This window comes from Danio rerio, chromosome 6, assembly GCF_049306965.1.
Source record: "Danio rerio strain Tuebingen ecotype United States chromosome 6, GRCz12tu, whole genome shotgun sequence".
NCBI lineage: Eukaryota > Metazoa > Chordata > Actinopteri > Cypriniformes > Danionidae > Danio > Danio rerio.
In genome coordinates, this window is record NC_133181.1 from 11,202,344 (window position 1) to 11,219,157 (window position 16,814).

Sequence of the window (16,814 nt, forward strand, 5' to 3'; positions counted from 1 at the left end):
AAGTTTATCAGGGCAATGAATCATGTTCAGTCTCTCGTGCATTGTGTGCGCGCAATTAATCCTAATAAAGGTTTCTGAAGTCAACAAATAGTTTAAATGTTCAAAATTGACTAGTGTACTTGTTTTATTTTGATTATTTATTAATTATTGTTGAATGGCACAAATATACCAATACAAACAAGAGACAAATGCTGCATATTTGACAAAAACATTCCCAAAATAAACGTCTTAGGCTTTTCAGTTACTGGCTTCCCAAAATGTGCTTTATTTCGGAAAACTACAGTGGATGTCTGCAAACTTTGCTCTGTTTCAGAGATAATCAATTCATATTGCACATTCAAAACAAAAGTATTACACGTTTGCAAATAATAAACATTTTCAAGTGACCCAACAAAAGTGATGCACTTCTCTGCCGCGATTCTCTCTGGAAATTATATTAGCGATGTACTTTCAAAATGCGTAATAATAATAATAACGAATATAATTATAAGTTTAACTTTGGTACAAAAAATATGATCTTTATTCTTTTGGCTTTTAAAATAACGTCACCATGTAATCGGTTAATATAGTGCATGCAGTTTACTACCACACTACGAATGAAATATGACGACCACTGATTGCTTCATAAATTTTTATGTACATTTAAAACCAGGACCTGGCCTTCACATGTAGCACTGTGCAAAAAATGTAAACAAAATAAGTCCATTTAAAATAAAAAAATAAAAACCAAACAAAAACTAAAACAATAACATGAGCTTGAAACTACTATTTACAGTATAAACAATAAAGAGAATGAGAATAAAGCACATCAATGGTGGCCCCAGGAACATACAGTCAAAAACACACATATAGATCTCTCTCACATAAATAAGCTCTCGTAATCTTTTTCTCTTTCACACTCACACGCGCATCTCTCTCGCACATGATCACATGCATCCAAATGACAGTTTAAGTGGCGTGTAAAAGTGCTCCTCTACAGAGTTGAGTACAGAGGTGAGATACAGCGTGCCAGTATATACATACAAAATCACCACCACTAGTTCAACAGAAGAGCTCATGTCATAATCGCATTATTCAGCCACATGGCCATCGCAAGGGAGGGAAACGGTGGTGATGATTTTAGGGGACCCCAGCATTTGCCCCCTTAGTTATGGCCCCCTTTAGCCAAACTCAGGGTGTTTCCATTGTTTGGTGACAGACACTGAACTTTAAAACAATGTAAATTGTTTGTTTTTCAGTAGAGATCCACTGACAGGTTGACCTGCACCTATGCACGGAATGGTTTTAGATTCGGAAGATATACACGGTTTTTCTTTTTTTTTCTGTCTTTCTATTTTGTTTAACATAAAAATGAGGACGTTAGACACGTGGCAGTCTGGTACAGAGACATTCAGTAGGGTTACACTGACGTTTCCCATCACGTTCATAAGTTAGTGTGTACATTCAGGCTTCCCGAAGTCTGGTAACATTGCAGTAGTTTTACGGAGGAGTGAATGCATGTCTCGTCTTTGCCTTCATCTGTGGTGTACAATTAAAAGAATGTTTGGTGTTCAGTAAACAGCATTAGTTTCATAATATCAATTATCACTGAACTGAAGCGGTAAGAATAAGGCACTTACAATAGAAGTAAACTGTGTCCAAACCTCAAAAGCTCGCAGTCAAGTGTGTACAACTCATTACTTGTGTTTGTTGCCTATCCAGACACTTCTGGCCATTTTGTTGTCAATGCTTAACCCCGCCGGTCCTTCAACACCCAACACTGCAAAAAATGCTTTTCTTACTTAGATTTTTTGTCTTGTTTCTAGTCCAAATATCTAAAAGTTATTAAATCAAGAAGTGTTTTCTAGATAAGCAAAACATATTGTCTTGTTTTAAGAAATAATTTGCCAAAATGAAGTGATTTTTTCCTTAAATCAAGCTAAATTATCTGCCAATGGGGTAAACAAAAAAACCTTATCACAAATCGAAAAACAAGATTATTTTGCTTACCCCATTGGCAGATTATTTTGCTTGTTTTAAGGAAAAACTCACTTAATATTGGCATATTATTCTGAAAACAAGACAATATGTTTTGCTTGCCAAGAAAATGCTTCTTGATATAAGAATTTTTAGATATTTGGACTAGAAACAAGACAAAAAATCTAAGTAAGAAAAGCATTTTTTTGCAGTGAACCCGCTCTCTCTTTGCATGGAGGTTGGTTGCTCTAACAAGGAGGCTAAAGACCATGGCCCTTAATGTCCGTTGCTAGAGCACCTTGTAGAGGTCAGCGGAGTGAAATTTACCTGTACAGCACTTCACTAGCCTGCTCCATTACACTCAGCCCCCTAAACCTCCTATCCAGGTCATGGCACAAATGCAACCCCGCCAATCCTAGACTACCCAACCCGCTCAGAGCTAGGATCAAACCGGCAACTCTGCTCATGAAAGTTGGTTGCTCCAACAAGGAGGCTACAAACCATGGCACCTAGCTCGCCTCCATTACAAATGCACAAACTGTAGATTTAACTTGAATACAAGCTTATTATCTGTTGTTGACAACAATCTGGCTTAGCTTCATGTAAACAAGTAAACTGTTTTTAGTGTATGAAACATTAAATGTAGACTTAACATAAGAAAAAAAAACATAAAAATTATAGCAAGTGGCATCTATAAGATTTGGTCATTTAGCACAACGACAAAGGAAGTTGCAACACCTGCCGTTTTTGTGTCTTTGTGCAGATACAGTGCGAAAGTTATTGACTTTACAGGCTTTAAAGGCGTTGACATGACAACTGAGGTAAAAGACAAAACAGGATTAGTAAGCGATTATATGTCATGTTAGCACATATGATAAAATGCCTTTTGTATAATATGAAAAAATTTGTTTTGTAAATGTTTATTGTCCAACCCCTTTTATATTTCAATTGTAAGTGCCTTACAGTAACAAAAATGCTGAACTGAACATGATGCCAGAACATTCATCAATGTGTTTGGATAAAACTAATTTGGCTCACTCTGTTATCAGCCGTGGAAAATTTTTCATTTGATCCATTTCTGTGTTTGCATTTAATAAGGCAGTGCAGACACGGTCTACATCTTTGTCCGTAAATAATATAAACATTCTATGTGTGAAAGTCCTGATTAGTACAGTAGCATTCCACTCTCAGTTTACCGAGCAAATGATTTTGTAGCACTTGAAACTTACTGGTGTATGTATGTGTGTGTGAGTGTGGTTTGTTCGCCATGCGCCAATGCTAAAGTAAACGAGGTTGCGTTATTGTAGTGTTCAGATATTTCACTACCGGGTATGATCGACATTCTCCAGCCCCTTCACAGACGTGCCCTTAAATGAAGTAATTCAGACAATCAAACCCATGAGTAGAAAAGTTCAACATGATTTAAAAAAATGAGCTAACAAAAATGTGCAGGTATATAATACGCCATTCAATTAGAAAGACACCAGCGGTAGTGTTAGCACTAGCTACTGATGACTATAACAGTTTCTTTCAGTCCTTGGGATTGTGTAACAACACTCAAAACTAAAAGACGAACTCACACACCACTCTATACTTGCCATTTTGTTTCACATCAGTGTCCTTAGTGATTCAACAGTCATACTGAAGCGTGTGTGTGTGTGTGTGTGTGTTCTCCGGGTCGACACTGGCACTGTCCTCGAATGAACAATTTCCGTCAACACCATAAATGCACCCCTAAGGCTAGCTCGGTGCACACGCACACAGGAGTCTAGACACACGCACATACACACACTTCGCCCCACACACGCTCAGTTTGGCATTAGTTCCAAAACCGCTTGAGGTGAATTGCACCCCGGTGCTCACACTCCGCTCTGTAAACAGTGTCTCAGTTGAAATGAACAGTCTCTGTTTCAATTCCTCATTCATTTTTTTCTGTCCCTTGCATCTTTTGCTTTGTCCTCCTTCTCTCGCCTCTCCTTTTCATATTTGTCTTTCTCTGACTTGGCCACGCTGTTATAAGATGGCGGAGAGGCAGAAGAAGGAGTCATATCCGTTTTGTCTGACGCTGAGTTCTCTTGAAACTTTCCAATGACAAGCACCTCTTTCTCTGGAATATGCCCACCCCCGTCCTGTAGCTGTTTACGGTACGCTTCAGAGGCCTTCTTAACTGTTTGTCTTATACGGTGTCGTCGGAAGGCCCTTTGGATGACGACGGCTGACATTTCCTCCTGTTTCCTCCTGAGAGTTGTGGTGATGGGCTCGTAGGAGACTTTTGAGGGATTGGAGGCCATGAAACGATCCTCCATCTGTCCCCTCAGGGCATCCATCTCTCCCTCCTCTCCCAGTACCCTCAGGGTAAAGGCGAACAGGATGTCCAGGCAGTGGATGCGGTCGCCACTGACCATGGGCAGGTCCATGGCTATGAGCTGGATCTTGTTTGGCTTGGCAATGCGTAATGGAGGATCCAGAGCATCCGCAAAGTCAGAAAGCTTGTTGTACTCCACAAACTGTGTGGCATTGGGGTCAAACCGCTCCCAGACTTCATAGAACATTTCAAAGTCGTCCTCGCTAAGCGGTTCGGCGCTCTCCTCTGTAGCTACACTGAAGTTCTCCAAGATCACAGCAATGTACATATTGACCACAATCAAGAAGCAGATGATGATGTAGCTCACAAAGAAGAAGATTCCGACCGAAGGGTTGCCGCAGTTTCCTCGGTAGAAGCTCCCTGGGTGCTCCATTTCGCTGTCGCAATCTGGATCTTGCTTGTTCAGGATAGGTGCCAAGAGGCCGTCCCAGCCTGCAGAAGTGGTGATTTGAAACAGACAAAGCATGGAGTTCCCAAATGTCTCAAAGTTAAACATGTCATCAATCCCCGCTTCCCGCTTCACATAGGCAAAGTTGGACATTCCGAAGATGGCATAGATAAACATGACCAGGAAGAGGAGGAGGCCAATATTGAACAAGGCAGGAAGTGACATCATCAAGGCAAACAGAAGAGTACGAATGCCTTTGGCTCCTTTGATAAGACGAAGAATGCGACCAATTCGGGCAAGTCGAATGACTCGAAATAAGGTTGGCGATACAAAATATTTCTCTATCATCTCAGAGAGGAACATGCCTATCAAAAAAGAAACACAAGTCCAATTAGCAAGCAATTTAGGGTGAAGACATATTCTACCTAAAAACAGTACATGAACAAAAATTATTTAAATATTCCTAATATTACCTATTACTATCAAGAAACTACAGCCTAGACGCTAAACAGTAGTTTTTGTACTTGTATAATGATTTATTGCCAATCATGTAGAGCACTGGTAACCAAACCTTTTCCTGGAGGGCCTTTGTCCTGCAGATTTTAGGTCCAACCTCAATCAAACACACCTGAACAAGCAAATCAAGGTCTTACTAGGTATACTTGAAACACCTAGGCAGGTGTGTTGAGGCAAGTTGGAGCTAAACCCTGCAAGGACACCGGCCCTCCAGGACTGAGATTGGTGACCCCTGATGTAGAGTATCAAGCACAGCTCACACAGAAGTCAGGTTCAATCCTACAGTTGCAGCTTTGGTAACACATTATTGTAATGATCCCCTTTAGGCCTTACTCAAACTGGCTAAAAATGTGGCTTTTGATCATTAGGTTTAGATTAGATTAATTGCCATTGTCACCAATGTTTAAATATAGTTCTGGCAGTGATAGAACTTTTCAGACACTTTCCTGCAGTGTGGCTTCAGTTACGACAACTGTCAAACCAAGAACCAATAGGAGTCCAGAATCTGTCGACTCAATCAGCTGCCTCAAACCACTATGGGCAAATGTTTAAACTGCATTTTTTATGGGTTTATTATTAAGGCATGTTTGTGAGCAAAATTAAAGTTAAGTAAAATATACCCCTGGATAAAATATGGTATATATATATATATATATATATATATATATATATATATATATATATATATATATATATATATATATATATATATATATTTTTTTTTTTTTTTTTTTTTTATTTAGGGAATTCACCTAGTGACCCCCCTCATTATCTTGTGATCCACAAGGGGTTCCTGATCCACGCTTTGGGAACCACCCCTGGTGACTACTCAAGAACCAGGGTTGCATTCCCCTTTATAAACCTTAACTGGTGTGCCTGTATCTTAAGGACACTGTTTTCTCATTCATGCTTGCTACAGGTCTAAAATGATGTTTCAACACAGCCAAGTTTGTGCATGTGTGTGTATAGAAACAGGTGTGATATTTGGATATCTGATATTTATCCAATTAAAATCCACATTTGGAAGTGGCTCAGAACTTGCATTGTACACGTGATTACAGGTACATGTGTAAAACAATTCCTGTTCTGTGTCAGATGAAAAAAAATCAGTATTCAGCGTACTCGCAGCCTCATGCTAGTTGGCGTAGTTGCAAAGTTATTAATAGTCAATAAAATGTCTAAAGGGGACCATCAAAACTTCTGTTAATCAACATTTGAATTCCTGTCAAAATGACAAGGTTTATTATATGCAAAATTGCCAAACAGCAGAAAATGTGACCACAACATTTAATGTTATGAATGATCAAAATACAGCAATGTTTTCATAAGTGGTCCAACATCTTTAGAATGTTAAAAAGTCATAAGCAATCTCTTACCAACAATTGATAGAATCACCACAACAAAGTCAAACACATTCCAGCCGATGGTGAAGAAGTAGTGGCGCAGGGAGATCATCTTTAGCACACATTCTCCAGTGAAGAGGATGATGAAAACCAGGTTTATCCAGTACAGAATATTGTCCATATCCTCTGTCTGGTCATCGGTTTCCACCATCATGGTCACCATGTTCAAGCAGATCAGGATCATAATGATTATGTCGAAGGCTTGTTTGGTGATTAGGTCAAAGACAAGGCCTTGAAACTTATTCTAGAGAGAAATATAGAGACATTATTGTCATATAATGCTGATGATATGATACTAATTGTAGTGTATAATTTATTTTGTACTAAATATACGATTAGTGAGAGTAAGCTGAATGTGTTGTACCGCAGGTCTGGGAATTGGCTTCTGAGGTTTCTTAGATCCCAACTTCTTCATAGCATTGTAATATTTCTTTTGCTCTTCTGTCATGAAGATATCCTGACCTCCAAGGTAAAGAGCAAATGGAGAAGACTGGTTACAACCATGGTTTAATTATATGTCACAACACAAACCTAATGCAACCAGGCTTCTGTTAGTTTTCACCTGTGAACCTCAGGGAAATGTCAAACAGGCAGTTCAGCCTGTACCAGGTCGCATTTATCTCTCAAAAGACTAGCATTGTGTGTGCTTTACAAACAAAACCAGTTCAATAAGGTACCATTGTGCTCACTAAACAAAACCAGAGACTGTGTACATACAGTATCACATTACACCTCTTTGAAAGTAAACCGAAAATGGCAGAGGCAGATTTGAGGTTTCGAGTGAATGATAAACATTCCTTATTGGCTGTACGGTGGTGTTTAGGTGCTTGGATTCATCGTCCTCAGTTTTAATACTTATCTTTTTCTTCTGCTGATTGAAGTTATCGATGATGACACCAATGAAGAGGTTGAGGGTAAAGAAGGAGCCGAAGATGATGAATATGACGAAGTACAGGTACATGTAAAGGTTTGTTTCATAGACAGGCTGTTGCTCCAACTGTGAGTAAGAGAAATGCTGTATGTTATTACACATTTGCATTATTAATCTTCATTAGCACATTCACAAACACAGAAAAAAGCTTTTATTTTAGGAAGCTAAGTGAATTCTAAATGATTTGAAGGAAACACAAATGTAAATTGATTTCTAAAGCAGGTCGCACACCAGAAGTGCCGCTCGCATGCATTTTAGAATTCTAAACATAGCTTTCTATCAGGGTACACACACCGGTACTGCAAGTCGGTGGGTGTCGGCGCGCCCAGCCACGATTCAGGACAAAGTTTATAGAGCGCCATCTGATTAGTTTCCTTTAAAATACCATGCGAATGTGAGTCTGGTGCGTCTGGTGTGTGATACTTTCTACTGTCATGTGCGCACAGTGTCGCGGCGCATCCGGGGTGTGACGCCCTTAAGGTAAATTGATTGTAAACGCACAATTATTTAACACAATTAAGGTTTTAGTTTTAGTTACTGTAGGTCTTTGTTTTACGTCTAAAGGTTTGAATATTTTTGCTCCCAAACATTAGGGAAATTTACTGTTGTTGTAAATTGTCTAGATATCTAAAGATTCTTAAGTCAGTACACATGTAAACAAGTCAAACGGAAATGTATTTGGAGTAAATGATACTGTGATATTTATACTGGAAAGAAAAAAAAAACGGAGGAATATGTTGGAAGTTATGTGACAATTAAAGGTGCGGTATGCAAGTTTGACACTCAGTAATTGAACTAGATATTGCACTCCTGAAACAAAGCGCAAAGTTAACAGATTGACATGAGTGTGCCTGACTATCGAACCTTAAGGCTGATTTAAGGCTGATTTTAACTGTTTTCTAACTAAAAGCAACGGTACACAATAGAAGAAATATTTTCCATACTAAAAGGAGTTTTTGTCCAAACACCTAAAATTTCTATTTTAGAAACGGCTTCTATTTCTCAAAAGTGAAAAACGATCACCAAAGGTACATCTCATGTGCTTTATTCAGTGTTAAATGCTAATAATGTGAGTTTGAATGTCATTTTAGGTGACATTTATTGCCATACTACTGAAAGCAGCAGCAGATAGTTAATCTCAGATCCTGAAAATAAAATAAACCATTTGAAGCTGAACTTTAGAACTGTGACTCAGTGCAAGCCAAGTTAACAAATATCAGTGATTCAGCATGCACATATAATAATGTTAAAGAGGTTCAATATGTATTAATTTGATTGTAAATCTTACCATTTTGTTGGAGTGCAGTAAGTGCACTGTTCTGTGCTTCTGAGTGGCTGTATTTAAATTTCTATCATGTTTTTATCTGGTGAAAAAAGCCAAATTGCTTCTAACTGCAAATCTCATCACGCAGCGTGTTGTTAGGACACGGGATTACATGTAACCTGCTCACATAATGTTTACATTTGTAATATTTATGATCGCATTTTGATCACGGATGCACACTTTGAGAGTCTTTCTGACTAAATGAATGAAATACACTGTTTTCCTTAAAGGGAAACTTGAGTGCTAAATTATAATTGGCTAAAGTGGCATTGGGAAAGTTAAAAGAACCAACACAAAGACAGACATTCTGGCACGTAACAAACATTTTCAAAGCAGAATGTCTGACTTTAATATTTTTTAGATAAAGAACAATGTTCACTTGGCATGTTTTTTTTTAACATATTATGGTGATTTTATGCTTTAGGAAGAGTCAAAAACGTTCATAGAGCCCCTTTAATTACATATCTTTATGAATTTAAGACTTTACTACAAATGTATTTTGCGTAGTTATGAAAAAAATCCATCATTTATTTACATACTATATTATTAGGATATTTTAAAGAGTAACAGGGATAGTAAAAAACACTTACATCACGAGAATCTACAGCTGCGTACATGATGTCCATCCATCCTTTAAATGTGGCCTTGGGAAAAGTAAGATAAGTATGAATAAAAAGTCTTAATACAACAGACAACCTCATCTTCAGCAAAACATTCATTTACCACTTGCAGAAGTGCCAGGTATCCGGCTCCCACATTATCGAAATTAATCTTCACGTTTTTCCAGCGCGCTGTATCATTGTTTTGAATCAGAGCATAGCAATCAGACTTATTGTTGACCACACTGACGGGAAACAGCTCGTCGTTGGTGATATTAACGCAATAGTAATATTTCCCGGCAAAGAGGTTCACCCCCATGATGCTGAAGATCAGCCAGAAGATCAAGCACACCAGCAACACATTCATGATGGAAGGTATGGCTCCAAGAAGAGCGTTCACTACCACCTACAAAAACAGAAACGCAACACGTCACACAGACATCTAAACACACGTTCACTTCATGTTCAGAGACTCTTGCTATAGAGACAAGAGCTGTGGAAACTACTGTGAATAGAGCTTCTACATTAGATGGCTTTTTTGCTAGTAAAAGCTAAATCCTTTGCAAAGATAAAGATAATACGATTGTGGGAAATTACAAGATAAGCTTTAAAAGGTTAGGGTTTTAGGAACAGCACTGCTACACCTATTTAATACTACATTAAAGGGGACCTATTATACAGAAACACTTTTACAAGGGGTTTAAACAGCTGTGTGGCAACAGTGTGTGAATATAACCAGCTTCCAACAGTAAAAATATCTTAATTTTATTTTTATTAATCACACTTCATAATAACAGTCTGCAGAAACACTAACATTGACATGCTTGACGTTCACCATTTGTAAGTATCATCAGAGGTGGAAAGTTTTTACCTATTAGTGACGATTTCTCCCTCATTAGCATAGGAAGTTAGTGTTATTTTTGAGCCTGCCACTATGCTGACACATAGGCATTTGTAGCTCCGGCCAATTTTGAAAAGAGGACTTGGAGCACAATCTCATTTGAATTTTAAGCAACAGCTACCAAAATGGCACAATTAGTATCAAAACCTAAAGGTTATTGCACGCTAAATCTGAAATTTTTTTATCCATAAATTTTGTGCGTTAAAAAATAAATACGTCCTTATGTTGAGTGAATCATATTGACTCACTACCTCCGAAGCTTTCATTTTCATCAAATTAGAACCGGGTTTGTTTTTTTTTTCCCCGCTTTTCATATCCGAAAAAAGCTTACTGAAAAGTGTTTTGACAGGTCAGAGCCACCACACGACTGAAAAGCTAAATACAAAATGCGGTCACTTGAGCTATAGATAATTTTATGACAAACAGTGCATAAAATAAAGAATGTGGCGGACAGTTGAGAACTCCTATGCTGGATTTGATGTACTGCTCATAGGTGTTATAAAAGAAAGCTTGACGAATTTTGGTCCGTTTTCGATTCGTTGCTTTGACATGTCAACATGGCCGCCATCTATTATAATGTCTGTAAGCACTGCCAGTCTCTGTTCAGGATTTGTTTAAGTATGTGAATGTGTGAAGTATCACAAGCAATATATCAAAATTCCACTGATTTCCTGAAATAAACTTTGTATTTGGGGTTAATCCTGAGCAGCTCTTTGAAAATGAGCTGAACTCACCTTCCTCAATGCAGTATTGCATTAACACAATATGCAGTCTATGCCTTTTTCCTTTTCTACTTTGAAAAAGAGAGAGGAGAACAAAGTATCACTGCTTGAAGTAACACCGAAATGTTTTGCGTTTTTTTGTAACAGATTAATTAATATCCATCGGACTCAGTGTGCAAGGCTTGTTTACGTAATGAAATTTTCGCATATGAATACGAAAAAAATGCATACGCAAATTTCGCATTTCAGTGTGCAAAGACCTTAAAAGGGACAGTTTCAAAGATTTATAAATATTATCTGTTGGGTATTTTGAGCTGAAACTTCAAACACACTCTAGGGACGTCAGAGACTTATTTTAGATCTTGTAAAAAGGGGCATAATAGGCCCCCTTTAAGATTTATTAGCTAAAAAATTAGTATTTGAAAAAATGCCTTTTATCCTGCTGTTCTTTCTATTACCAATTGTAAATATATGTTCATAAACCATAATACTCTTTCATATAAACATCTTACAGAGGTGCATCGCACTCTCAGAGTTACCAAAATGTGGAGAAAACAAAATAAAATGAAAACAGAAAAAAACCTTGTGGAGACACGATGACGTCACAACATTTGTTTACTGCAAATGAAAAGAGACACATAACAGAGAAAGAAATGTAAGGTCAAGTCACAAACAACACTACAACAATCACCACAGAATCATAAGAATAGATCAGAGCTTTCACCACTGCACGTGCAGAGAGGCATGCGCACTAAAACACTACAATACTCATTTATATTATGTGTGAAGTCCTCAATAATGTTCAACAAAGGCATGCAAGACAATAATAACATTTAAAACACCAAACAATATTTCAGTGAGTATGCTTCTTAATATGACATTCTCAAGTAGGGCATGTTTCAGTTCAGATGCAGTATCTTCACTGTTCTAAGGACAGCGATAATATGAACCAATCAGATTTTATGGTTGGGATTAAAACTACATTCTTTCTGTTTTTGTATCACAATTTTAAAGCGTACATCTGTACATCTAATGTACTTCTGATTGTAAAAGCTTATCAAAAAAGAAAGAAAGCGTCATCTAATCCATTTAAGTTATAATATATATAAAATATATATAATATATAAATATATAAATATAATATAATATTATATATATATATATATATATATATATATATATATATATATATATATATATATATATATATATATATGTACATACATACAGTACATACATACATACATACATACACACATATACACACACACATATATATATTAGTTGCTGATTGGATTTTGAGATGTGGATGTGATATTCATTAATAAAGCTTTAAATGAGCCAAATGAAAGCAAAAAATCTATTATCACTATTTTTAATGCGAAATTAATGGTATTTGAGCCACTATTTAATGTAAAAATATATTTTTTGACCCAGTTTATGTTTGGCATCACCTTCTATACTTGTCCCAGAACAAGAATTTCTCGTATCATTTACCAAGCCAACTTGTGTTTAATATGAACCGCTGTTGAGGATTGTAAGTTGTAAGAATTTTGTAATTTGACTAATCTGACAAGAAAAAGAATGAATGAAAAATCTGTTTAAATTTAAGTATTAAACATAAAAGACAACACAGGTAAAATTGACCCATGTCAGACAGCGAAAAGAAGGGGTGGGTTTGCAAAGGGTAAATTAAAAAGTGAAAATTGTAAAATAAAAAATAAAAAAACTGCCTTAATTAAGCTTAAAAAAAAACGCACAAATTTTGCTCCATGAAAGAAATCTTGATTTTTCTTTAGCATCTTTTTACCACCCAATCACCCTACCATGATGTTAAGGGTTTATCAAAACTAAGGTTAGGCATCCTGGAACAGGTCCTACTTGCATAAATCACAGCATACTGTGCATGATGCATGAATGTGTGTGTGTGTGTGTGTGTGTCTTACCCTCATTCCCTCAAAGCGTGACAATGCTCTCAAAGGTCTAAGAGCACGCAGTGTTCTCAAGGACTTAATGGCACTTAGTTCAGAATAACCAAGAGCATTTGCAACCAGACTCACCAACGACACCTGTGCAATAAACACACACATTCAGTCACATACAGCATACTATACAGCTGCAAAGTAATAGATACGCTCCATACATACATCAACAATCAGGAAGTCAAGCCAGCACCAGGCGTTAGTGAAGTATTTGGCGAAGCCGTATGCAACCCACTTCAGAAGCATCTCCAGGATGAATATATATGTGAAGACTTTATCTGCATATTCCAACACCGTCTTTATGGTCTTGCGCTGCTCGATGTAAATATCCTCGAAAGCCTGAACACAAACATATACAGTCAAAATTATTAGCCCTCCTACGATTTTTCCCAGCAGGCACACAATGTCATAAGATGTTAATATTATAAGTCAGAATTATTAGCCCCCCTTTGAATTTCTTTTTCTTTTTAAAATATTTCCCAAATGATGTTTAACAGAGCAAAGACATTTCCACAGTATGTCTGATAATATTTCTTCTTCTGGAGAAAGTTTTATTTGTTTTATTTCCACTGGAATAAAATAATTTTTTAAACATCATTTCAAGGTCAAAATTATTAGCCCCTTTAAGCTATATACTGTAGCTAGTCTACAGACCTAGAAATGTGTTGAAAAAAACGGAGTTTAATGGAGTTTCTCTTCGTTAAACTGATATTGGGGAAAAAATAAACTGGGGCTAATAATTCAGGTGGCTAATAATTCTGACTTCAATTGTAAGTTGTGACGTCAGGTGACAAAAATTCATTGTCTAGCCAGCACCAAAAGGCAACATTACTTTGATGTCCAATAACATCGTCAAATGTTTTCGTCTAATATTTTGTTTATTTTAGGTTTTGTTGGAAAGTGACCGAAAATCCAACTTCGAGCCAACATCTTAAACCAACATCATATTGATGTCAAATTACATTTATTTGTCAGGTATGGTGAGCAAAATTCAACATCTGATGGACATCATAGTGGTACCGTCCACACAACGTCAAGCTGTAACATAATTAGATGTTGATATTTGGTTGATTTTAAGTTGGACGTTGGACATGGATGTCGATCAGATGTTGGGTTCTGACGTCAACCCGATTTTCATTTCCAAACAATTACTACAGTACGTCACTACAATGTTGGGGTACGACGTCAATCTGACGTCATGTTAATGTCCTGTGCCTACTGGGTTTTTACTTTTTCTAATATTTCCCAAAGTTTAACAGAGCAAGGAATTCTTCACAGTATTTCCTTTTTTTTCTGGAGAAAGTCTTATTTGTTTTATTATAGAATAAAATAATAGAATAAAAGCAGGTCAAAATTACAAGCGCCCTTAAGCAGTATTTTTTTGATTGTCTAAAGCAGTGGCTCTCAAAGTGGGGGTCGGGACCCCCTGAGGGATCATGAGACAATGACGGGGGGTCGCTTGGGGATTTACAAAAATCTAATTAATTTTATTAAACTACTAGAATATCATATTTTATCCATAACCAACAGAAGTAAATAATAGTAGTCACTAGTTACATTAAAAAAACATGCAAATAAAAAGCCATCAGCCTTTCCATTTTTTGCGACCCCTGGGGTGATTATGTAATATTAAAGAGACAGCACATTGATTTTAATGCACCAGGTTAAACTTTCTGACATCTTTACGGCACTCATGTACATTAAACATAAATACAAGCCACAACCAAACATGCAGGATAGTCTCCGAGTGGTGTTCTTCAAAATTATATGATGAATAGACTTGGGCCTGTTGGTATGTGTGTGCGGATGTGTAAGGTTTATATATTTATAACCACCTCAGAGGATATAGGGGGTCACGCATCACTAGCATTGTTATTTTGGTGATCGTGGACTGAAAAGTTTGAGAACCCCTGGTTTAAAGAACAAACCATTATTATATAATAGCTATGCTTCCATCAATAGATGCAAATTCAATTTATTATTAAACAGAAATATGGCAAAAAAGAAGTGCAAATAAAGCAAAGTTTCCATCCAACGAGTACAACGAGAACCAAATAGTCAGTTTCTGATTAACTGGAACCAAATATTAAAAGTAAAAATAGACCTTGATGCGGTAGGAGAAGCTGCGCGAGTCTTTTCCGTATTTAATAAATGACGTGCACATCAGAAGACAAATGCCGACATGCAATGAATGCGTGATGGCGCTTGAAGGCCTGAGACATGGAGTACAGACACACTTGACTATTCTGGAGATCATTATTAATATATGTTACGCCGGGGAGTGACACCAACAACAGAAGGTAAGATCCAAATGCAGGTTTATTCGTTGGTCAGGCAAGCAATGGTCAAAACAGGTATGAACAGGCATATACGGGCAAATCCAGAGTCGAAGTCGGTAAACAGGCAAAAGATCGAAAGGCTGGCGGCTAAACAGGATAACTAGGAAACGAAGCTAGGTACAGACACGGAGAAACAAGATCGGGAGAAACGCGTAGAAATGTCACCAAACAGTAGACAAGACTCGGCCATGTGAATGAGTGTGTGTGCTGCTTAAATACTGTGTGTAATCAGTCTCTGTAACAGGTTTCAGCTGGTGATGTAATCAGGAAGATGAGTGACCAGGCGTGCGTGATTGGAAGAAGTGCATGTATGGAAATGTAGTCCTGGGGAATGCGGAAGTGAGGTTCATGAAGAAAGAGGAAACCAGCGATCTCCAGTGAATGATCGCTGGTTATCGTAACATATAACAAACCTAATAGAAAAATGATTAAGGCGTTTTAGAATCGAGAAACAAGATTTTTGATGTTTTACAATGTGGTCAGCCTGCTGGTTTTCATCATCACATGATCTCTTATAATAAAATCGCATAAGTTTTCATGGGCATTTTCAAAATATCCAAAATGCGTATAAACATAGGTAGATGGAAACATAGCTAGTGACTTGCCTAATTACCCTATCTTGCCTAATTAACCCTGTTAGACTTAAAATGTCACTTTAAGCTGAACACGAGTATCTTGAGTAAAAGTAAAATATGATGTACTGTCATAATGGCAGAGATAAAAGAAATCAATTAGAAATTAGGTCTTAAAACTGTTATGATTAGAAATGTGTTGGAAAAAAAATCTCTCTGTTAGACAGAAATTGGGGGGAACAATAATAATTCTGACATCAACTGTACACATCAACACATTTCAACAGCTAGTAACAGAGATCGGGCCGGTTGTGAGTGGGTGGTTGTATTGTGTTTGTTATGGTTGTGTGGGTGCTCACCAGTGCTCCGCTGCTGAGTAAAATCATGAAGATGATGAAGGACTCAAACCAGTTGTGCTCTACTATGATAAAGCAGGTTTTCCTGAGAATCCACCAACTCTTCCATTTTCCCTTCTCCACATCGACCTGACAGCACTGAAACCTCATCACACAGCCTGAGCAAAAGAAACACAGAAACAAGTCCCTTAATGTGAACAGACAGTAGAAAAATTGAGCTCAGTGGAAAGTCTACTCCTTAAAGTAGTCCCAGAAATGTAATACTAGAAGTCTTGCTGTGGCACTACATATGACATAAAGGGGCCAGTTTGTACATTTTGTTAGTCAAACTATGCACAACATTGCATTATTGCAATATTTTCCCAAAAAATATCTTTTACATCTCTGATATACATACAATACACTGACAGAATCATAATTATATCATTTTACATTCATTTGGTGTAGTAAAAGTTCAATC

The 16,814-nt window shown here is 37.2% G+C and overlaps 2 protein-coding genes across 13 annotated transcripts in view; both read right to left on the bottom strand.

Moving 5' to 3' along the window:
* gpr155b (G protein-coupled receptor 155b) overlaps positions 1 to 16,814 on the bottom strand; it is a 698,693-nt gene that overhangs the window by 161,911 nt on the left and 519,968 nt on the right. The window lies entirely within an intron of this gene.
* The window catches only part of scn1lab (sodium channel, voltage-gated, type I like, alpha b), a 76,597-nt gene continuing 60,400 nt past the window's right edge, over positions 618 to 16,814 (bottom strand). For 5 of the 12 annotated variants that reach the window (XM_073953038.1, XM_073953037.1, XM_009302186.4 and 2 more), the window contains 9 exons: positions 16,358 to 16,512; positions 13,253 to 13,426; positions 13,052 to 13,174; positions 9,607 to 9,888; positions 9,474 to 9,527; positions 7,488 to 7,625; positions 6,993 to 7,097; positions 6,602 to 6,872; positions 618 to 5,074 (listed from right to left, as the gene is read on the bottom strand). In XM_073953038.1, the coding sequence (XP_073809139.1) occupies positions 3,879 to 5,074; positions 6,602 to 6,872; positions 6,993 to 7,097; positions 7,488 to 7,625; positions 9,474 to 9,527; positions 9,607 to 9,888; positions 13,052 to 13,174; positions 13,253 to 13,426; positions 16,358 to 16,512 (2,498 nt within the window). In that variant the 3' untranslated portion in view covers positions 618 to 3,878. Of the gene's footprint in view, positions 5,075 to 6,601; positions 6,873 to 6,992; positions 7,098 to 7,487; positions 7,626 to 9,473; positions 9,528 to 9,606; positions 9,889 to 11,687; positions 11,724 to 13,051; positions 13,175 to 13,252; positions 13,427 to 16,357; positions 16,513 to 16,814 lie in introns of those variants that run through there. The other 7 variants (XR_012407373.1, XR_012407371.1, XR_012407370.1 and 4 more) reach the window with 5 other exon arrangements.